General features: G+C 43.9%; 1 protein-coding gene across 5 annotated transcripts in view; it reads right to left on the reverse strand.

Moving 5' to 3' along the window:
- Positions 1-24,836, reverse strand: part of CDK14 (cyclin dependent kinase 14) — a 521,480-nt gene that overhangs the window by 373,728 nt on the left and 122,916 nt on the right. For 3 of the 5 annotated variants that reach the window (XM_069729431.1, XM_069729435.1, XM_069729434.1), the window contains one exon: positions 13,084-13,329. In XM_069729431.1, coding sequence (XP_069585532.1) covers positions 13,084-13,329 — 246 coding nt within the window. The remainder of the gene's footprint in view (positions 1-13,083; positions 13,330-24,836) is intronic. The other 2 variants (XM_069729432.1, XM_069729436.1) reach the window with 1 other exon arrangement.

A 24,836-nucleotide genomic window follows, 5' to 3' on the forward strand; every position in this document is an offset into this window, starting at 1 on the left:
CGTTGTGCGCCGCTGCGTCGGCGACGCAACGCACAACGCAAACAAAAACGCACGCAAAAACGCTGCGTTTTGCGACGCATGCGTCGTTTTTTGCCGAAATTTGGACGCAAGAAAAATGCAACTTGTTGCGGTTTCTTGGCCCGACGCTTGCGGCAAAAAAAACGCATGCATCGCACAACGCATCACAAAAAGACGCATGCGTCCCCCATGTTAAATATAGGGGCGCATGACGCATGCGTCGCCTGACGCAAACCCGACGCAAACATGCATAACGCTAATGTGAACGTAGCCCAAGGACAGCACCCCTTCCAAAACCAAGGGTAATTGGATAAATCTAGTGATAAAACATTGCTGCCCTGTCACCGGACATTAGACTTATAGCAAGAAGAGAGATTTATGACGCCATGTCAATGGCTGCATCCCCGACCATAATAATAAGTGACCACAGATAGGAGATAAAGAGAGAAACTGCTCGCCTTGCACTAAATCCTCCGTTTTCCAAGTACCATATTTCACTTCTGGAAGCAGCGAGGACAATATCACCATCCACGGCATGTCACATGTCATATTAGGATTATTAGATATTTTACTGTAAGCTTATTTATTTTTATTTTTTAAATGTCAACTCTTGTCCGTTCCTGGTCTGTGTCTGTCACAAAGAATAAATCACTCTAAAATTATAATCTACATTTCCAATAAAATGCCAGCCGTAAGTGATGTACAAGAGATTAGCAAAATGTCACATTTATAGTTAAGAGCATTGGGGAGAACAGAAAAAAATAAATAGAAAATAAAATAAAGAGCCAGTGCAACCCTGAGCCACTCAGGTAAAGCTCCTAGAAGTGATCCCCCCCTTTTTGATCATGTTTGGGAGACTACCCTATGAAAATTGGGACTAATTAGAACTCGTTGATACGGAAGAAAAAATAATAAAGAGGACCAATCTCCTGTTTCTGCTCTTATTTTACGTCCACTGTTCCATTAAGTTTTTTTTTTTTTTCCCCCTTTTTCAGATCCAACATACTATTCCAGGCAATTTTTTTCTACTGCTAATTTTGTATTGTCTCTATAAGGGGGCGTGGCTCACAAGATCCTCAGGGGCGTGTCTTATGGCTTCTCTTCAATGGTAAAGATCACAAAATATTAGCACAAAATAAAAAAGCCGATCTCTCTGAGAATTTATAAAATTAAAATTTGAATCCTTAGGGGAATGGCGAGAATAGAAGAACATCAAAAATTGGTCACTTCCCACCTGGTAATAGGTTTTTTTTTTTTTTTTTTTTTAAATGGATAGTGGTAACATTTTCCCCAAAATTTCTAAAATTTCATTTGGAATCTTGGTGACAAAGCAAATTTTAAATTAATTAAAAGTGTCACAGTTAACACGGTTTCAGTTTAAACGTAATGCTAAAACGTACAATATTTTGTATATTTCATGTTTCTATTCATTTATCTTTTGGTTGTTTTTCTTTTTAAGATTGAGATTTTGAGATTTTAACTGTGGATGATAATAACCCAAAACCTTTTGCATAGAAATCTCAAGATTCTTCTGGAACCAGCTCTCGTTGCAGGTTATTTCACAGGTTCACTGCTCTTACAGTAAAGAACCCTTTCTGTTGCGTCAGTTTGATTTATTTTTTCCTCTTGTTTTTTTTTGTATGTGGGGGAGGGAGGAGAACACTTCAATTAGGCTGGAGTCACACATGGCACTTGATAATGCATCTGAGGTGGATCTCCTAGAAAACGGCTTCCTAAATGTCGCAGCGGCCTCCCACTACATCATTCAAAATTATTTTTCTAATGTCTTGCTTAATAAAATTGCCCCAAGACCTCCTAAAATACAGATTCCAAAATCTCCCCAAATAAATGCAGAATAAAAACTAAAAACTACAGACACCATAAAAGTCTAGACCCCAAACCATACCCCTTTCATTTACACCCCCCAACCAATCCAAGTATTGTCTGTATATACAGACCCTAGTACAGCCCCCCAATTTACCGATCTCAGATCAGACCCCTCACTCTTGTTTCGAGAGGCCAGACCACCACTCTGAGAACCAGCTGTATATACAGACCCCATTACCACTCCCCTGTTTACTGACCCCCAACGCAGACCGACTTTGTTCAATTCGGATCATCTTTCGATAAACGTGCGACGTTTTAAAGAGTTGGCAAATTTTCGGAAACCGAAAAGTCGCAAAAACTGGTTAAAGATTTAAAAAAAGAACATTTTTTATTTTGCGCCAAATTCATGAACCGCATGCACCATTTTTTTAAGTCCCGCGTCCACATCTGGCTGACAAGGTAATACTCTTCATAGTAAGGTGGCACAAAAAGAAGTCTATGACTGCGTGACGACAGCAGTCTATGGAGAATCACCAACACACGGCCCGGCCATGGCTCCGAGGAATATTAATCGGATGTGATTTGATTTCCATTGATCACAAGTCATTTCAATAAGAAAATTGCACAATTGAAGGATTTTTTTTTCTATAGCTTTCTTAAATGATCCAGGATTTTTTCATGGAATTAAAATTATGCTAAAATTGGACAATTTTCCAGAATAGCACTGAATACAGTAAAATGTCTCCGTAGGTTATTATACCACCTGCTGTCATCCTTAGCGAATACATTATACAAAGCTGTTCAGTCCTACATCAAAATGCCAACGTCCAGCCTTGGAACACTACATTTGTATTCTGTCACTGTGACAAACCATTCTCCGACACACAATGCGGTAATATTTCAGCAGAGACCGTGCAGTAGGAATGGGGGAGCTCAAAGGGATAAAAAGACCAAAACCGCCAGAAAAGAGGACTACCGGAGTCCAAAGCTTCATGATCAGAACTTGAGCCCGCATCCACATTAGCATAATGTCGCCCAACCACACCCCCACCGATATTCATTGACTTGGCTGACAGACTAATGTGTATGGGGGTCTCGGGTGAGATAAACATCTGACATGTCTGATTCCGGACTGAAGACCCTTTTGTTCTCTAAAAGATAGGCCACCACCAGAGATGTCCGATAGCGGCTCTCTCAGAGGACACAAGAACTCCGCATAGTGACCGCTCTCATATACAGTTAGGGCCAGAAATATTTGGACAGTGACACAAGTTTTGTTATTTTAGATGTTTACAAAAACATGTTCAGAAATACAATTATATATATAATATGGGCTGAAAGTGCACACTCCCAGCTGCAATATGATAGTTTCCACATCCAAATCGGAGAAAGGGTTTAGGAATCATAGCTCTGTAATGCATAGCGTCCTCTTTTTCAAGGGACCAAAAGTAATTGGACAATGGACTCTAAGGGCTGCAATTAACTCTGAAGGCGTCTCCCTCGTTAACCTGTAATCAATGAAGTAGTTAAAAGGTCAGGGGTGGATTCCAGGTGTGTGGTTTTGCATTTGGAAGCTGTTGCTGTGAGCAGACAACATGCGGTCAAAGGAACTCTCAATTGAGGTGAAGCAGAACATCCCGAGGCTGAAAAAAAAGAAAAAATCCATCAGAGAGATAGACATGCTTGGAGTAGCAAAATCAACAGTTGGGTACATTCTGAGAAAAAAGGAATTGACTGGTGAGCTTGGGAACTCAAAAAGGCCTGGGCATCCACGGATGACAACAGTGGTGGATGATCGCCGCATACTTAATTTGGTGAAGAAGAACCCGTTCACAACATCAACTGAAGTCAAGAACACTCTCAGTGAAGTAGGTGTATCTGTCTCTAAGTCAACAGTAAAGAGAAGACTCCATGACAGTAAATACAAAGGGTTCACATCTAGATGCAAACCATTCATCAATACCAAAAATAGACAGGCCAGAGTTAAATTTGCAGAAAAACACCTCAAGAAGCCAGCTCAGTTCTGGAAAAGTATTCTATGGACAGATGAGACAAAGATCAACCTGTACCAGAATGATGGGAAGAAAAAAGTTTGGAGAAGAAAGGGAACGGCACATGATCCAAGGCACACCACATCCTCTGTAAAACATGGTGGAGGCAACGTGATGGCATGGGCATGCATGGCTTTCAATGGCACTGGGTCACTTGTGTTTATTGATGACATAAGAGCAGACAAGAGTAGCCAGATGAATTCTGAAGTGTACCGGGATATACTTTCAGCCCAGATTCAGCCAAATGCTGCAAAGTTGATTGGACGGCGCTTCATAGTACAGATGGACAATGACCCCAAGCATACAGCCAAAGCTACCCAGGAGTTCATGAGTGCCAAAAAGTGGAACATTCTGCAATGGCCAAGTCAATCTCCAGATCTAAACCCAATTGAGCATGCATTTCACTTGCTCAAATCCAGACTTAAGACGGAAAGACCCACAAACAAGCAAGACCTGAAGGCTGCGGCTGTAAAGGCCTGGCAAAGCATTAAGAAGGAGGAAACCCAGCGTTTGGTGATGTCCATGGGTTCCAGACTTAAGGCAGTGAGTGCCTCCAAAGGATTTGCAACAAAATATTGAAAATAAAAATATTTTGTTTGGGTTATGTTTATTTGTCCAATTACTTTTGACCTCCTAAAATGTGGAGTATTTGTAAAGAAATGTGTACAATTCCTACATTTTCTATCAGATATTTTTGTTCAACCCTTCAAATTAAACGTTACAATCTGCACTTGAATTCTGTTGTAGAGGTTTCATTTCAAATCCAATGTGGTGGCATGCAGAGACCAAATCGCGAAAATTGTGTCACTGTCCAAATATTTCTGGCCCTAACTGTATGGGACAATCGACCTGCAGATGGTGAATGGATGGCTTTAGTTTGCTGAATTCAAGCCAATAGCTCCATGGGGGCAGGTCGGAGTTCATTTTTTTTGGAGGATTCAGACTAAAGCCCCGGAGGGCATCTTGACAAAAGGTCAGACATGGTGGCTTTCCTCTGCACATGGGACTACCTGCTCACCCGCTACAGCGTGGTTCTATACAAAGACCAGCACTGTGACCCCTTTATTCTCCTACCTGGTCACCTGATACAGTGTGGTTCTATACAAAGACCAGTACTGTGACCCCTTTATTCTCCTACCTGGTCACCCGATACAGTGTGATTCCATACAAAAACCAGCACTGTGACCCCTTTATTCTCCTACCTGGTCACCCGATACAGTGTGATTCCATACAAAGACCAGCACTGTGACCCCTTTATTCTCCTACCTGGTCACCTGATACAGTGTGGTTCTATACAAAGACCAGCACTGTGACCCCTTTATTCTCCTACCTGGTCACCCGATACAGTGTGATTCCATACAAAGACCAGCACTGTGACCCCTTTATTCTCCTACCTGGTCACCCGATACAGTGTGATTCCATACAAAGACCAGCACTGTGACCCCTTTATTCTCCTACCTGGTCACCCGCTACAGTGTGGTTCTATACAAAGACCAGTACTGTGACCCCTTTATTCTCCTACCTGGTCACCCGATACAGTGTGATTCCATACAAAGACCAGCACTGTGACCCCTTTATTCTCCTACCTGGTCACCCGATACAGTGTGATTCCATACAAAGACCAGCACTGTGACCCCTTTATTCTCCTACCTGGTCACCCGATACAGTGTGATTCCATACAAAGACCAGCACTGTGACCCCTTTATTCTCCTACCTGGTCACCCGATACAGTGTGATTCCATACAAAGACCAGCACTGTGACCCCTTTATTCTCCTACCTGGTCACCCGCTACAGTGTGGTTCTATACAAAGACCAGTACTGTGACCCCTTTATTCTCCTACCTGGTCACCTGATACAGTGTGGTTCTATACAAAGACCAGCACTGTGACCCCTTTATTCTCCTAATCATTGAGGTTCCCAAAGTAGAGGTTCCCAGTAATCAATAAATGATGGCATACATGATGGGAATTAGCTCTTTCAAATACAGAAATGCTGATGATCTTGGGGGATTTTATTTGTTCTCAACCCCATGAGCCCAGGACACAAATGACTTGGTCTTGGCCATGATATTTACATACAGGGCTAAAGCAGTGAGCAAAAATAAATATTTGCCTTTGGTAAGGCCGGATTCACACGTTCATGAAACACAAACCATACTGTGATCGGAAAGCGCAGCCCAACCTTCGGATCTCCCGACCTGAGCTAGGTGCTTCACACATGTATCTGAAGCAGCTAGCTCAGGTCAGAAGACCCGGTGGTCAGGAGGGAGCTTTCAATCTTTAATCCGAGAATGGTCAGAAGACCCGGCGGTCAGGAGGGAGCTTTCAGTCTTCAATCCGAAAATGGCCAGAAGACCCGGCGGTCAGGAGGGAGCTTTCAGTCTTCAATCCGAGAATGGCCAGAAGACCCGGCGGTCAGGAGGGAGCTTTCAATCTTTAATCCGAGAATGGTCAGAAGACCTGGTGGTCAGGAGGGAGCCTTCAATCTTTAATCCGAGAATGGTCAGAAGACCCGGCGGTCAGGAGGGAGCTTTCAATCTTTAATCAGAGAATGGTCAGAAGACCTGGTGGTCAGGAGGGAGCTTTCAGTCTTCAATCCGAGAATGGCCAGAAGACCCGGCGGTCAGGAGGGAGCTTTCAATCTTTAATCCGAGAATGGCCAGAAGACCTGGTGGTCAGGAGGGAGCTTTCAATCTTTAATCAGAGAATGGTCAGAAGACCTGGTGGTCAGGAGGGAGCTTTCAATCTTTAATCCGAGAATGGTCAGAAGACCCGGCGGTCAGGAGGGAGCTTTCAATCTTTAATCAGAGAATGGTCAGAAGACCTGGTGGTCAGGAGGGAGCTTTCAATCTTCAATCCGAGAATGGTTAGTGTTTCATGGATGTGAGAAGTTAGCCTAAAAGGAAAGCCTAGTTATCACTTCTCGATCATCACCCGATAATTCAATTTTGGCATTTTAACCTTTTGGCAATCTACTGTATTTAAAAAAAAAAATGTCTAGAAATTAAGCATTTTTAGTACTGGCCACTAGAGCAGCAACAATAAACGGACACCCTTTTTTTTGTCAGCTTTACTGTACAGGCTGCGGCAGAATGACCAGAGGCATCTCGCTATGATTAGGAAGCATGCAATCTAATTACAGCTCTATCATACAGATGGAGGTCTAGACTTAGAGAATAGCAATACTATAAGACTCCTAGCTCCCTAGTCTCAGGTTTGTAGTCAATCACTTCCTAGAAACTGTAATAAAATCTGACATTTTTCTGTCAATTGATGCCCATTCATGGCTGCTGCTGGGGCTACGTGGTGACTTTAGCCATGACACATACCGTACGGGCAAAGAATGCTTCATGCCGCTGCTACATCACAGCACAATGCAAAACAAAAGGGATTGCACAGAGATCCCACAAGGTACAACGACAAGCAAGTCACAAACAATCAAAATGAATCCGCATTTTTGTGCCTTGCTTGTCGTGGTCATTATATATTTTGGGTCACAGTGAGACACCATTTACTTGCAGAAATAAAAAAAATAATCAATAGCTTCAATTTTTCAGGCATCATTTCTTTTCTACAGACTTACTGTCCATTCCAATGAATAAGCTAAAATACCGTTTGATATTGCAGAATATCCCTTTAAGTCTTAAACAAGAGATCAGCAGACAAGTTTAAAGCTTTTTATTTTTATATCTTCCGTGTTCATATAACCAGCAGGAGAACTGCTCTATCCTGCACCATTAAGCATTGTTAAAGCATTGATTTCAGCTCTACAGAAATACACGAGCGCTGCAGATTCATTCCAGTTTAATGCATCGCATGGTTCAGAGTCGAAATAAAATGTTATATGTTTCGGAGAATATTTAATTAAATAATTGTTATAAAGATTTTTCCAAGAACAAAAGTACATTTGAATTAATCGATCTATGATTAGTAATAAGTTCCACAATGGATATGTTTAAAAAAAATAAAATGTTCCTGTGCTGAGATAATCTTATACATGTGTCCCTGCTGTGTACTGTGTAATGGCCGTGTCTGACCGGGAGATACACAGCACACAGCAGGGGCACATGTAGAAGATCATCTCAGCATAGGAACATTTTCTTTAAACACATCTAAATGTGGAACTTATTATTATTCAAAGATCTATTAATTAAAATGTTGATTAAAAATTAATTTTGTACGTGGGACAAACCTTTAATTAAAGGTCATTCCAATTCACTACATGTCAGTGCTCCCTGACAATATTGTTGCATACATCGATCATAGTTTAGAGTTATATTATAGTTCCAAAAAAAAGAGGCAGCACTCCATTGTTTCAGTGGAAAAACGTGCAGGATTTTAATCAACCCACATGGCTGGGCGACGTTTCGGCTACAAATGAGCCTTTCTCAAGCCTTGAGAAAGGCTCATTTGTAGCCGAAACGTCATCCAGACATGTGGTTTGATTAAAATCCTGCACGTTTTTCCACTGAAACAATGGAGTGCTGCCTCTTTTTTTGGAACTATATGAAGCTTGGATAATCATTGGACAGGTTGTCTAGGGGCCTTGCACCCGAAGATACGGTAAGTATTTATACTGTGCTGTTCCTTTTTTTTATGTATGTATGTATGTATGTATGTATGTATGTATGTATGTATGTATGTAATATATATATATATATATATATATATATATATATATATATATATATATATATATATATATATATATATATATATATAATGTGCACACGGTCAAATAAGTCCAAATGCAATCCTGAGCGCTTGGTGCTTTAACTCCAGATGCATTAAAATCTATATTCGGCAGATCAAAAATAAACAAAAAACAAAAAACAGAGTCAGATAAGTCCAAATCTAAGAGGTCCAATAGGTCCAGATACAATCCTGAATGCCTGGTGCATTAACGCCAGAACGTGTCCTGTTTTAACAACTACTACACAGAGTTCCCCGAAGTTAATAAGCTTGCAGATAAACCTGCATAAAAGTGCATGAAGTCGAGATGACCTCTCTCACCGTGGTACTTGAATCCACAATACGGGGTTCTTCTCCAAAGATAAATATTGCAGCAGAAAGCGTTATTTCAGGAGCGTGGTCCCGGCCGGTGACACGCGCTCCTTGAGCCTTCTTCCCAGCGGCGTGCGGGCCTGATTCAGCTCGTGGTTGAGGTCCGCGGTACTCAGACCGGCAGGACCTTCCGTGACGTCGACTGTCACGTGATCAGCGAGGGTAAGAGTCGTCGTTAGAACCAATTCCTACTCGTTTCGGAGATCGCGGTCTCCTTTGTCAGGGTCACAGTCCAGTGAATGCTGGAGGACTGGATTGTCACATCAACTACTGATGATGATCCCTCTGCAATCACAGCACTGAGCAGCCGAGGCCAGTTACAGAGGAGGAAGCCTGTGACGAGTCTCCATCCCACCCTGCTCAGCCCCACTTATTCCACACAGGATTACCTAGGCATAAGCTCCACTGCTGCTTACGCTGGTACCCATTCGGCAGCAAATGAGAAAACCGTATATGAAGCAGCTTTGTATCTCAAAGGACCATCCCTGACGAAGGAGACAGCGATCTCCGAAACGCGTAGGAATTGGTCCTAACGACGCCCCTTACCCTCGCTGATCACGTGACAGTCGATGTCACGGAAGGTCCTGCCGGTCTGAGTACCGCGGACCTCAACCACGAGCTGAATCAGGCCCGCATGCCGCTGGGAAGAAGGCTCAAGGAGTGTGTCACCGGCCAGGACCACGCTCCTGAAATAACGCTTTCTGCTGCAATATTTATCTTTGGAGAAGAACCCCGTATTGTGGATTCAAGTACCACGGTGAGAGAGGTAATCTCGACTTCATGCACTTTTATGCAGGTTTATCTGCAAGCCTATTAACTTCGGGAACTCTGTGTTGTAGTTGTTAAAACAGGACACGTTCTGGCGTCAATGCACCAGGCATTCAGGATTGTATCTGGACCTATTGGACCTCTTAGATTTGGACTTATCGGACTCTATTTTTTGTTTATTTTTGATCGGCCGAATATACATTTTAATGCATCTGGAGTTAATGCACCAAGCGCTCAGGATTGCATTTGGACTTATTTGACCGTGTGCACATTTGGACTTATCTGCCTCTGTTTTTATCATTGATCGGCTGAATTTTAGTGTATTTCTAATAAATATGTTATTTATATGCATAACCCATTAAGGTATTTTTGCGTAAATTATGTAATGTATAAGATAGTTTAGATTTATTTTACATGTATTTTCAATAAAACCAAAGCAAAAATGGACAGCCTGTAGATACTATTCATATAAAGCATATGTGTATGTGCCATGTGCTGGCATGTTGGGCCATCAGCAAAGACAAAATATACACTATTCTCAGGGCTGGAAGGTATAATAAGCAGAAAGGATGTGTCCTATGGCCACCATCACAGATCTAGAGGATTTCCACCACTCAACCTGTCTAATGGTCAACACTACCACTGAGACAAATTATATCTTCTCCACCACTCACCCTATCTAGGGGCCACCACTATCACCGAGACACATGGGATCTTAAGCACTCACCATCCCTAAAAGCTACACTACCACCACCACCGAGATGTAGAGGATTTCCACCACTCACTATTTAGAGACCACTACCACTAAGACCTATGATATCAACACCACTCATCCTCTGTAGAGGTCACCACTTCCACCGAGATCTATGGGATCTCCACCACTTTCCTTCTCTAAGGGTCACACAAGAACCACCACTAGGATGTAGAGCTGTGTTTCCCAAACTCCAGTCCTCACGGGTCATGTTTTCAGGATTTCCTTAGTATTGCTCAAGTAGTGGAAGTATCATCAAGGCATCAGGAATTGTCTCATCTGTGCAACGCTATGGAAATCCTGAAACCCAACCGTGGGGTCCATGAGGACTGGAGTTTGGGAAACACTGATGTAGAGGATCTCTGCCACTCACTTTCTAGGGGCCACTACTATCACTGAGTCCTATGAGATCACCACCACTCACGCTCTCTAGGGGTCGCCACCAAGACCTAGTGTATCTGCACCACTGCTGGGGTCGCCACCACCAAAGAGATCTAGTGGATCGCCACCGCCAATTACCCCCTCTAAGCCCCACCACTTCCATTGTAATCTATGAGATCTCCATCATTCACCCTTTTTAAGGCTAATACTACCACCATCAAGATGTAGAGGATCTCCACCACTCACTCAGTGCCACCACTACCACCAAGACTTTTAATATCTTCACCACTCACCTTTCTAGAGGTCACCACCACAGACCTCGGTGCTCTCCAAACTCACCATCTCAATGGGTTACCATCACCATAAAACCCTATGTGATCTCTACCAATCATCCTCTTGGTCCTGGTGTCTGGGGAGGTAGGATTTAGCCCCTCCACAGTATTGTTTGGCCAAAGAGCAATCACCAAGCTTAAAGGGTCATTCACAACATTCAAAGTTTATTACTCATCTTATCGGTGGGGTCAGACCTCATTAAACCCGGGGAACTGTTGAAGAAAGCAGTGCACTGGACTTTGCTAGACTACATCAGTCCCATGGACAATGAATCGAGTGCAGACAGGGTATTTCAGACCTGAGCTTTGGGGATCAGTGAGCGTTTCAGCACTTCGACCCCCACGCTGCTCAGAATTCTGTTTTGAGAGTTGGTGGGAATCCCAGCACATGGACCCCCACAATCAGCAAGTTATCACATACCCTATGAACTTTAAATATTGGGAATTCTCCTTTTAAGGGGTTTTCCAGGGAATAAAAATGATTTTTCCACCACTATAGTCAGTGGTGGACAAAGAGGTCCTTTCTGGCCATTTCCAATGTGAGACAGCAGCAGAAATTACAGACCAGCGGGGACCAAATAAACGCCCGATCAGGAAAGGAAGGGGACTAGAACTTCTTTTATTTTGTAAGCAGTCTGTACCCTATAAAACATTTATATTCCAGGAAAAAAACCATTTAGTCTGGCCTTAAAGTACATAAAATATATATGGTTTGAAAATAATGAACCCGGATCACACTCATCCCATAGATTCAAAATGGGATGTGTTGGGATTCTGTTGAGGACCCAGTTTCACCTGCCCACTCGCTATGAAAAGTGACCAGAACGAAACCTCGGCGTTCTACGTGACTGGTGGAATGTGAAAGTATTTGGTGCGCGCGGGGTCATGATTTCCCGGGAATCCTGGCGATATCGAAAAAAGCTAGTCGGTACTTGACTGCAAGTATGCAAATCACATGAGGAATAAGTGATGATGGGACAACCCCTCTGAGCTAAGCCAGCCCTCTTCTGTGTCATGGATGATGCAGAGACCTATAAGGGGGCTGGCTTAGCTTTTTCAATTTGAAGAATTGATGACTATTGCTGGTGTTCTGTACGGATCATTTAAGTAGCCAGCCGACTTTTCTGACATGGCTGATACAGAGATCAAAAAGGGGACTGGATTAGCTTTTAAAAGTTAAGAATTGATGACTACTGGAGGCGGTCTGTAAGGATCATTTAAATAGCCGGGCACCCCTTTTTTCACTCTACATTAGCCATAACAGAAAAAAAAGAGCTGGTGTACCTATTGAAAAGAGCTAGACAGACCGCTTATAATAATCAACAGTCCCACAATTTCATAAGCTAAGATAGCCCCCTGCATTACCCAAGACAGAAAAGGGGGGCTGGCTTAGCTATTGAAATGAGCCAGACAGCCATTCCCCTTTGCTCTCATCACTGATCACACTATTTTCTGTGTCAAAACAAACTTGAAGTTCTGGCATCTGGAGATCGGGGCAGATAATTTAATGCAAATATATTAGCAGAATTTACTTATTTCCGTATTACACACATTAAAACAACCTTTTTATAAAGTAGGACAACCCTTTAAGGACATATGAATGGTTTTACATTAATTATCCCCACCTCCATCATCACTGAGTGCTGTTTTTGCTCAGCACAACTATGTGTTACACAGTCACGCAAAGGCCTCCATTACAAAATGTTATGACTTGGGTTTCCAGTCCTAAAACATTATTTCTACAGTCATATGACCATAAAAAGTTACACTAGTTAACTTATAGAAAAGTATGGCTCTAGGTCCCCCCCACCCCCAACAGGGGAAACTAAACTAAATCCAAGTCTTCCTGACCCCCCCCCCCCCCCCAGGCTTTGACACTGTGCACTCTTACCGAGCTGGGGCTTGAATGACGTCGGACTTTGGGAGACTCCTTGCCCACGGAGGCACTCTTAAAGTTAATGCATGCATTGTTTTCAGAGTGCACTCTCTTCACCTGGTTTGCTGATTTTTCGAAAGGGTCAAAACTGCTCTGAGTCCTCTGAACCCGGACTTTCTTGTCTTCAGGAATGGTGTCCAATGGTTTGATCACAGAGTCCATTCCCTGACAGTTCCGTGTGGACATCTTGGTGACACATATCTACAAGGGGGTGAGAAGCAAAAAAAAACGCTTAAATGTAGAAAATAAGTCAACATAGATTCCAGCTAAGCAATAAGCAGACGTACATCGTATCCTCGAGGTCGGAGAGAAAAATTGCTTTTGTTTGATACCGCGAACATGCTCCTTTCAGGATGATGCATTGTTTGTGGAAGACTCAACAATGACTTCGGTAATCAATCCCTAAGTTACAGAAACACGAGACACTCTATCTGCCTGGTGTAACCCAAACAGAACCATCGACCGTCACCTAATACAAGCCGCATCTGTCTGTTCTACAGCCCTGAAGGAAATGTTCACAGCTAGCTAAGCCTATGTAATGCCTTATAATAAACATCTCAAAATTAAAGTGGACCTGTCATCAGGTCAAACGTGGCCAGTTATTGCTTTGATTTTATTCTCGCCTTTCCCCTGAGTAATCCGGTTTTCGTTTTTTGTAAATCCGCCATACGGTTCCAGAGCTATAGACCTTTTAACTTAATGTTATTTTTTTAATGGTTTTTACAAAGGGGCGTGACTTATAAGATATTATAGGGGCGTGTCCTTAGGTTACACTGAGCCCCGCCCCTTGGTAAAGACCATAAATAAAAATTAACGTAAAAAATATAACGGACCATATCTCTGGAACCGTATGACCGATTATTAAAAAACAAAAAGTGAAATATTCAGAAAAGCGGCAAGAATAAAATAAGAGCAAACACTGCCCAATTATGACCTGGTGAAAGGTCCCCCTTAAAGTGCAGATCGACCTATGGATAAAAAATTAAAATGCAGCAGTAATTCCCAATTGCTGAGGGTTGAGATAATATAACTCGCCCCTAAACAACACATTGCACATACAAAAAATGTAAATCTGTATAGGAAATCATATAGGAAATCATCTCCCAATCTCTTCATACCATGCACTCTCCTCCCTCCCCCACTGCATCTAGTTCACTCTCTGACTTTGAAGCAGTTACAGAAGAAGAAGTAAGCAGGCTCCTTGCATCTTCTCGCCCGACCACCTGCACCAGTGACCCCATTCCTTCACATCTCCTCCAGTCCTTTTCCCCGGCTGTCACCTCTCACCTAACAAAAATATTCAACCTTTCCCTCACTTCCGGTATTTTTCCCTCCTCATTTAAAGGGAACCTGTCACCCCGTTTTTTGAGATTGAGATATAAATACTGTTAAATAGGGCCTGTGCTGTGCGTTACTATGGTGTATGTAGTGTACCCTGATTCCCCATGTATGCCGAGAAATACATTACCAAAGTCGGCGTTTTCGCCTGTCAATCAGGCTGGTCTGGTCAGGTGGGCGTGTTCACAGCGTTCTTTTCTTCCCCAGGTTTCCGTTGGTGGCGTAGTGGTGTGCGCATGTCCAAGGTCCGGATTCCCTGTGCCCACGTGAAGACACAGCGCGCGATCTGCGCTGTCATTCCTTTCATCGGTGCGGGCGGCCATCTTCCTGGGGCCGCGCGTGCGCAGATGTAGTGCTCTGCTGCACGGGGCTTCAGGAAAATGGCCGCGGGATGCCGCGCGTGCGCAGAAGAGATCGCGGCGGCCATTTTCCCAAAGCCGAGATGCAAACTCGGCTTTGGGAAAATGGCCGCCGCGATCTCTTCTGCGCATGCGCGGCATCCCGCGGCCATTTTCCTGAAGCCCCGTGCAGCAGAGCACTACATCTGCGCACGCGCGGCCCCAGGAAGATGGCCGCCCGCACCGATGAAAGGAATGACAGCGCAGATCGCGCGCTGTGTCTTCACGTGGGCACAGGGAATCCGGACCTTGGACATGCGCACACCACTACGCCACCAACGGAAACCTGGGGAAGAAAAGAACGCTGTGAACACGCCCACCTGACCAGACCAGCCTGATTGACAGGCGAAAACGCCGACTTTGGTAATGTATTTCTCGGCATACATGGGGAATCAGGGTACACTACATACACTATAGTAACGCACAGCGCAGGCCCTATTTAACAGTATTTATATCTCAATCTCAAAAAACGGGGTGACAGGTTCCCTTTAAGCATGCCATCATACATCCATTACTTAAAAAACTATCCCTCGATCAAAACTGTGCCGCTAATTATAGTCCTGTCTCTAATCTTCCCTTCATCTCTAAACTCCTCGAACGCCTGGTCCACTCCCGTCTTACCCGCTATCTCTCAGATAACTCTCTTCTCGACCCTCTTCAATCTGGCTTCCGCTCTTTACACTCTACTGAAACTGCCCTCACTAAAAGTCTCTAATGACCTACTAACAGCTAAATCTAATGGTCACTACTCCATGCTAATTCTCTTGGATCTCTCTGCAGCATTCGACACTGTGGATCATCAGCTCCTCCTCACTATGCTCCGCTCCATCGGCCTCAAAGACACCGTTCTCTCCTGGTTCTCCTCCTATCTCTCTGACCGATCCTTCACTGTATCTTTTGCTGGTTCCTCCTCCTCTCACCTTCCCCTTACTGTTTGGGTTCCTCAAGGATCAGTCCTAGGCCCCCTCCTCTTCTCGTTGTATACTGCCCCTATTGGACAAACAATCAGTAGATTTGGTTTCCAGTACCATCTCTATGCTGACGACACCCAATTATACACTTCTTCTCCTGATATCACACCGACCTTTTTAGAAAACACCAGTGATTGTCTTACCGCTGTTTCTAACATCATGTCCTCCCTCTATCTGAAACTGAACCTGTCAAAAACTGAACTCCTCGTGTTCTCTCCCTCTACTAACCTACCTTTACCTGACATTGCCATCTCCGTGTGCGGTTCCACCATTACTCCAAAGCAACATGCCCGCTGCCTTGGGGTCATCTTTGATTCCGAGTTTTCATTCACCCCCCACAAACTGGCTCGCTCTTCTTATCTGCATCTCAAAAACATTTCTAGAATTCGCCCTTTTCTTACTTTCGACTCTGCAAAAACTCTGACTGTTTCACTTATTCATTCTCGTCTGGACTATTGTAACTCTCTACTAATTGGCCTCCCTCTTACCAAACTCTCCCCGCTCCAATCTGTCCTGAATGCTGCAGCCAGGATCATATTCCTCACCAACCGTTACACCGATGCCTCTACCCTGTGCCAGTCATTACACTGGCTACCCATCCACTCCAGAATCCAGTACAAAACTACTACCCTCATCCACAAAGCACTCCATGGCTCAGCACCACCTTACATCTCCTGCCTGGTCTCAGTCTACCACCCTACCCGTGCCCTCCGCTCCGCTAATGACCTCAGGTTAGCATCCTCAATAATCAGAACCTCCCACTCCCGTCTCCAAGACTTTACACGTGCTGCGCCGATTCTTTGGAATGCACTACCTAGGTTAATACGATTAATCCCCAATCCCCAGAGTTTTAAGCGTGCCCTAAAAACGCATTTGTTCAGATTGGCCTACCGCCTCAACACATTAACCTAAATATCCCTGTGTGGCCCATTAAAAAAAAAAAAAAAAAATCAGGTTCCTCGCATCATGTTCTCATTCACTTTATGCAGTTATTAGCCCTCTGTGTCTGCACTGCTACATACTTAGGCAGGTAACTGGTTCATGCAGCTTTACATGAACACCCGAGCCTTACACTATGGCTGGTCCGAATAACTAAAGCAATAGTTACCATCCACCTCTCGTGTCTCCCCTTTTCCCCATAGTTTGTAGCTTGCGAGCAGCAGGGCCCTCATTCCTCCTGGTATCTGTTTTGAACTGTATTTCTGTTATGCTGTAATGTCTATTGTCTGTACAAGTCCCCTCTATAATTTGTAAAGCGCTGCGGAATATGTTGGCGCTACATAAATAAAAATTATTATTATTATAGCTACATCTATACTTCTTTTACATTTTGACATGTTGCAGATTATGGTTCGCATTAACAAATTGTCACTGTTCCCAGCCGAGCAGTTACCCTAGGATATACAACGTAATAACCGACACTGAGCACCGAAATAAGACTTATGCCGCCCGCCCGCGGACACTGTGTCCTGTGTGTCCGGTGTGTGAGAACTGCTCATTCGGAAAAGATTGAGCCGACTCAATAAATAGTACGGCCAACATTTTGCTTTGTTTGCAGAGTTTACCTGAAGGTTGTACCGCATGAGTCCATCACGTCCAACCAAAGTCACATCCACAACAAAGACTGATGATTACACGAGAAACATTACTACAATCATCAGCACACGATCAAGTGACTAGGTGAAGAAAAAAACTTTTAAAGGGAATGTGTCATCATAAAATGACCTGTTGGTTACGACAGGTTTCTTATGTAAAACATAATTTTAATTTATTTTTTTTTATTTTACATATGACTAGCTATATTAAATGAAAAAAGTCAGAAATATTAAAATGTTTACACTGGCCACTGGGTCTGAGAGTTAACGGATATGTCTGGTTCTTTTAAGCAGCCACCTGGACATAAGCAGCAATAGACTGGCTCTGACTCATTAACATATTTTCTTATTTTCTAGGCAAGTCTGAACTGGGCATAGGTCATTGTACAGGAGGAGGAGGTGAGCTGTGACATCACCTATTGTGAATGGTGGATCCTGTGTTATCTACTGTATATAGAGTTATCAGTCATTGTAAAGGAGGAGGAGGAGAGCTGTGACATCACCTATTGTGAATGGTGGATCCCGTGTTATCTACAGTATATAGAGTTGTTATCAGTCATTGTACAGGAGGAGGAGGTGAGCTGTGATATCAGCCTAAGGCTACTTTCACACTGGCGTTTTTTTGAATACGTCGCAATGCGTCGTTTAGGGGAAAAAACGCATCCTGCAAAGTTGTTTGCAGGATGCGTTTTTGCCCCATAGAGTAACATTACCGACGCATTGCGACGTATTGACACACATCACAACCGTTGTGTGACGGTTGCGCCGTGTTGTGGCGGACCGCCGGGAGCAAAAAACGTTAAATGTAATGTTTTTTGCTGCCGACGGACTGCTTTTTCCGACCGCGCATGCGCGGTCAGAACTCCGCCCCCCACCTCCCCGCACCTCACAATGGGGCAGCGGATGCGCCGGAGAAATGCATCCGCTGCACCCGTTGTGCAGCGCATCCAAAGCTAGCGTCGGAATCTCGGCCCGACGCAATGCGACGGGCCGAATCCGACGCTAGTGTGAAAGTAGCCTTAGAGTGACGTAGTTCATTTCCTACATGTTCTTTGAAGCCACCCGTCACAATCAATCAACTTATAAATCATCTCAAGAGTTCAAAGATTAAACCAGAAGGAACAGATACAAAATATCCCAGTGTGAACAAGTCCCTACCGAGTCCGCAACATCGAAAGCTCGAAATTTTACAGGTTTACGACGGCCGGAACAATCGACAGAACTACAGGAAAAGTGGAGATAATAACGTCTAAGGTTGAGAATATCACATATAATACATCTAGTCGTCTTCCGAGCAGACATTTCACAGACAGATGGCTGCATTAGTAAGTGTATTTAGCAGCAAGAAACATGTGAACAAAATTAGAATATGGTAATAAAGCGCAGGTTCCTGACAGCATCTCAAAATGAGGCATAGAGGTCTTCGGCTGCTGATAAATTGTAAGTAAAGGCAACCTGTGACGCTCCACCCGCTGCGGCAACCTGTGATGCTCCACCCGCTACGGCAGCCTGTGACGCTCCACCCGCTGCGGCAGCCAGCGACGTTCCACCCACTGCGGCTACCTGTGATGCTCCACCCGCTGAGGCAACCTGTGACGCTCCACCCGCTGAGGCAACCTGTGATGCTCCACCCGCTGCGGCAACCTGTGATGCTCCAGCCGCTACGGCAGCCTGTGACGCTCCACCCGCTGCGGCAGCCAGCGACGTTCCACCCACTGCGGCTACCTGTGATGCTCCACCCGCTGAGGCAACCTGTGACGCTCCACCCGCTGAGGCAACCTGTGATGCTCCACCCGCTGCGGCAACCTGTGATGCTCCACCTGCTGCGGCAACCTGTGACGCTCCACCTGCTGCGGCAACCTGTGACGCTCCACCCGCTGTGGCAAACAGTGACGCTCCACCCGCTGAGGCACAAAAGTCCTGACCAACTGCAGCAAAACATCTACAATGCCTTGCCATTATGCTCGTGTAGTCTGACTTAACATTATTCTACAGATTTTACAGATCTTCTCATATATGTCATCTTAGAATATGTTCACAAATATATATTTTTTTTTGGGCACGGATTCAGTGCAAAAATTCATTTAAAAAAAAAACAAACTTCAAATTAGCTTGCAACTAGACATGAGCGAACTTGGTCAGAAAGTGTTTGCCAACCTAAAATTTAGCACGAACGTAGCACATTCAGATTCGTGTTTGGATTCCCGAGCATTTTTCCTAAAAATGGTTGAGAGTTCGACAAAAGCTTGGTAAATCATTGAGTTTCCACTAAGGGCTCTTTGAGATGTCAGTGTTTTCTGTAGTAACTTGGTCCATAAAACGTCCCGCACACACACACTGATGTAATCCCTGTGTCATCGTTGTGACACGTACCGGCTCTGGGGAATCAGCAGTACTGTTTGCGGTGTTCACCAGAGCTGGGTGCTGAAGATAAATCACATCACTGTCCCCTGCTCCACTGTCACAGCTCACCTCTTTCCCCTCCTGTACAATGATTGATAACACCTCTATATACAGTAGATAACACAGGATCCACCATTCACAATAGGTGATGTCACAGCTCACCTCTTTCCCCTCCTGTACAATGATTGATAACACCTCTATATACAGTAGATAACACAGGATCCACCATTCACAATAGGTGATGTCACAGCTCACCTCCTCCTCCTGTACAATGACTGATAACACCTCTATATACAGTAGATAACACAGGATCCACCATTCACAATAGGTGATGTCACAGCTCACCTCCTCCTCTTCCTGTACAATGACTGATAACACCTCTATATACAGTAGATAACACAGGATCCACCATTCACAATAGGCGATGTCACAGCTCACCTCCTCCTCCTGTGCAATGATTGATAACACTTCTATATACAGTAGATAACACAGGATCCACCATTCACAATAGGTGATGTCACAGCTCACCTCCTCATCTTCCTGTACAATGACTGATAACACCTCTATATACAGTAGATAACACAGGATCCACCATTCACAATAGGTGATGTCACAGCTCACCTCCTCCTCTTCCTGTACAATGACTGATAACATCTTTATATACAGTAGATAACACAGGATCCACCATTCACAATAGGTGATATCACAGCTCACCTCATCAACCTGAAGTACAATTACGAATAACCCCTCTATATTGATAGCTAACACAGGATCTAGCATTTGTATTTAGAAAATAAAAACAGATTAGGAAAAATAATATGTATTATTATCTTGGCACAAGTAAAAAAAAATTAAAAATACTGTAGGTGATAGGTGACAGACCGGTACAGACATGTTGTACTCTACATTTTATTTAAGCAAAAGAAAAACAAAAAACCCAACATGAATAATGCCAGCAGCGAGACTAATAATACATTGTGAGATGTTATGTAAGTACAGAGAGAACATTTATGAGCTTTTCTATCACTTGCGCTAACATTTCCATTACCAGAGCGGACAGTGCGTTCCTGAACAATTATAATTACTCTAATCACTAAAATTATGATATATTAGTAATCGACCAAAAGTAGAAAGCTGCAGGTTATGGACAAGTAGCAACAACTACGTTAAGATTATGTAAAAAGGTACCACGCCAACCCTGATGTCACTGCTCCACCACGGGGAGAGCCAGTGAATACCCCCAAACCAACCAAACCAGGCCCCGACATGTACCACAGTCAGTAAAGACATAATTTACGCTTATAATAGTTGAGGGGTGGTTGTAGACCAAAAGAGAACCACCACTGATGGTGTTTGCCCATGACCAGTTATCCAACAGTATGGTCATGGTCAGTATGGCAGAAAATAAAACAGGTAAATGATTCGTAAAAAAAAAATTTAAAGGGCAGTGGTCACCTGGTTTTCACAATAGAAACTTACATGCGCCAGGGGAGGACACAAAGCGCCGGTGCCCAGAAGTAAGAGCAGCACATGCACATTAGATACTTTGATCTGCACTCAACAAGGCAGAGCGATGTTTGCCTGCGCAGGAGCGCGACTGGGGGCGCTGTGTGGATGACATAGGATGCGTCATCCACATGAAGTGGGTTAGGAGGACCACGAAAGAGAAAAAACACCGAGCAAGACCAGAGAGGCTCATCGGACTACGCTGAGGCGTTTTAGCACTTATGAGTTGCTAGACTGCTGTAAAAGAAGCACAAATGATTAGATTACATTTGAAAACCTGGTGACAGGTTCCCTTTAAGGAAATGGGGGAAGGTGGAGATCACCTCGTTTTCCTGAGTCTTCAAGGAGCTAGAACTGCCCAGGAGGTGGTCCTCTAGAAAAGCAAGGCAGGGGACACAGGCTCCATACAGTCAGTAATGAGTGGATTTAAATTGTCATCCTGAGGCCTGGAGATAGAAAGGACAGCCCAGGAGGAGGTTCTCTAGAAAAGCGCAAGGGAGGGGACACTGGCTCCATCTAGACAGTAATGTGTGGGCCTCACTTCTCCCGAGTATCGAGTTGGTGTTGGGACTTTGGTAACTAACCAGTTCGCTATTACTTGGGGCATCCTCATTTATCCCTGTCCCCCAATTATTCCTGAAGATGGAGGTGCCGGGATCTTGTCCCTTGCTATGCTCCTATATCTACCCAGATACATCCCCTCCTCAACCCAGGGTAAAGGAAAGGTGAACTGTATAGGAACACATTAACCAGACAAACAAGGAGAGACGGACAGGGATGAATGAAAATACCAAGCATACAAAATACACACATCAAACAACAGAGTGGGACACAGGGGAGATAAAGGAAGGATAAATTAAACAGGAGAGGAAGAGGCTGTGTACACAGACAAAAACTCCAAGCAACAATCTCCAGACCAATCTCCAAACTAACTCAAACCACAAATTTCACTCCCAGCTCCTTAACAAGGCAGTAAGAACTAACACTGGCAATCCCCAAGTGCAAGAGGCGGGCATGTATAGCAGAGGGGGAGTGCCCAACACTGAGCAAATGAGACAATCCAAGTAGGAAAGATTCAGCAGCTCAACTGAACAGATTAACCCTTGCATTGCTAAGTGAAAAACCTGCACTGTTCAATACAATGTTGACATACTTCTAACCAGTGCAGGAGTTTGTGAAACCAGGAGCCGCCATCTTTTGGACCCTTCTCTGTAGCAATATACCTGTGACAGTGAAGCTTAGGGGAAGAAGGACAGCCCAGGGGGAGGTTCTCTAGAAATGCCAGGGAGGGGATGGACACTGGCTCCATCTAGCCAGTAATGAGTGGGCCTCACTTGTCCTCATGAATGAACACATTCGCCACTATTCTTGCAGTAAGACCCCATTCAGACTTCCATTTTTCACATGTAGAAAATGCACCAATCTATGGGGCTGTTCATATGTCTGTAAAAATGTCAAGGAGATGGGTAATTTTAATCCTTGACTTGAATAAAGGAAATCTAATTCTAAGTATAAAAGTCAGTGAAAATCACAGACAGCACACGGATGTCAACAGTGTGCCGTCTGATTATAACATTGTAATGGGTAGAAGCTTTGCAATTTTTTTTTTTTAATTGTTTTTTTTGGCACACGACAAAAATCACAGATGGTGGATCTGACACACTGACCCAAACACTGGTGAAAACCTGATCCGGCACATTGCTAGGAGTTGGTCCATTTCTTTTACGCACGTGATGCAGAGCCTCATCTATATGCAAATTGCCTCTTCAGAGAGAAAGAGGACTTTAACTCTATAGCGCCACCTGTTGGAATTCGCGATCCTACTAGTCACAATCAACCCTTTAACGAGTCTTGCAATAGGACTTCGGATAAATAGCCAAATCAGAATCTCAATTTGCAGACACGGTGTTTCGGGCTATTTTAACTCATCAGTGCAAAGTATGAGATCTTATTTGGCTAGGTTAAAGGATCTGGACTGGGGTCTAAGGGGTCAGGTTTCTGCTTACGGAGAGGCTTATCTACTCACTATGGGCCCTCTCATAGTGAGGTTTACTTGCTTTTTTTTTTTTTGCTTTTTTCTTTTTTAATGTGTCCATACAGAACATAAGGTAACTTTTTTGCCTCCTTTCAAGAAGCTTGCTGGAGCCATTGAGAAAAAATTGGGGATGGCCTCTTGGAAAAAAAAACAATTATGGCTTACATTTTTTTCTTCTCAATGAACTGACATATTTTGCCTTTATTATTCCACCATTAGTACCAAATAAGGGTATATGCACATAAATCCTAAAATCTACATGAAAAAAGTGCTTGCAAAATTCTAAAAAAAAATTGAACATATTCACTGCAGTGTCAAAAGGAGTCCTTGTGCACATGTTCCGACCTTTTTGATCTTCCTTAAGCCACTTTGAAAGTCGTGAAGAAGTGAAAAAGTCACATGACCATTTTTATAGTGGCTTCCACTTGGAAGCCCCTCAATAGTTTCTATAAAGTTTAAAAAAAAAAGGCGCCAGCGGCAAAACCAATGCAAAAATGCCCAATAAGACAGCAAAGACAACACTTCAAGAAATGCACCGCTGGCGTTTTTGCTCAATTCTTTTCCGTACATTAGGCACAGTTTCCTCATAGTGTGGCCATATAAAGTCTCGATAATAGCGCCATATAGTAAACAACAGCGCCAAATAAATGTGCTGAAATCTAGACAAATGTGTGACAAAGAATACAAGTTTAGGATGTAACAAACAACGTACTCCACAAAAGAGGCACAAGGTCACAAGTGTACCAGCAAGGGAAGCAAGAATAATTTCCAATCATGCAACCTGTGAGGCAGTGACCGGTGTTATATGCAAGGGTCACTATGTGTCCCTCAGAATGCACACAGAAGCGTATTGAGACAGCTGGAGAGCATTGCAGTCACAGGTATAGCTGTGATTGCAATGCAAAATAAAAGTAAGTGTTGGTCTTGGGTGAGCTATTTGCCCAAGGCAGATTTAAGAAAACCCACCATGGGCTTTTATTTTTGAAGCGGAATACAGGATGGTAGTAGGGCAGTCCGTTTCCTCCCGGCCAGGTCATACAAGTGGCCAATGGCCACAGGTTCCTTGCAAAACCCTGCTGCAAATGGTTGGGAGTGTCAGTCTTGTTTTGCAAACCTGCATAGCAAGAGGCTATGCCAAAGCGTTAGCATGTGTGAAGCAACATGGAGCCAAAAGGCCTGGCGCCCCTCGCACTGCTCAGCGTACAAGGCGGTGCAGTTGCCCACGGCAACCGGTCTCGGATACGGACTATCTTGTTTCCTGTGATCCAGAGGATACTATTTGCTTTCCTGTTTGGGAGTACGCTGGCCATTAAAAGAGACTTTGTTTTGAACTTTCCTGGGTCACTGCCTGTGTCACACTGCACCAATCCCGCTGCACTACAAACCCGAGAGCTAACAGGAAAGCAGCATTATCTTAAATTCATCTCTGGATCACTATGGTATGCACAAAATGGGAATAAGA

Source organism: Ranitomeya imitator, chromosome 6, assembly GCF_032444005.1.
Source record: "Ranitomeya imitator isolate aRanImi1 chromosome 6, aRanImi1.pri, whole genome shotgun sequence".
Taxonomy (NCBI): Eukaryota; Metazoa; Chordata; class Amphibia; order Anura; family Dendrobatidae; genus Ranitomeya; species Ranitomeya imitator.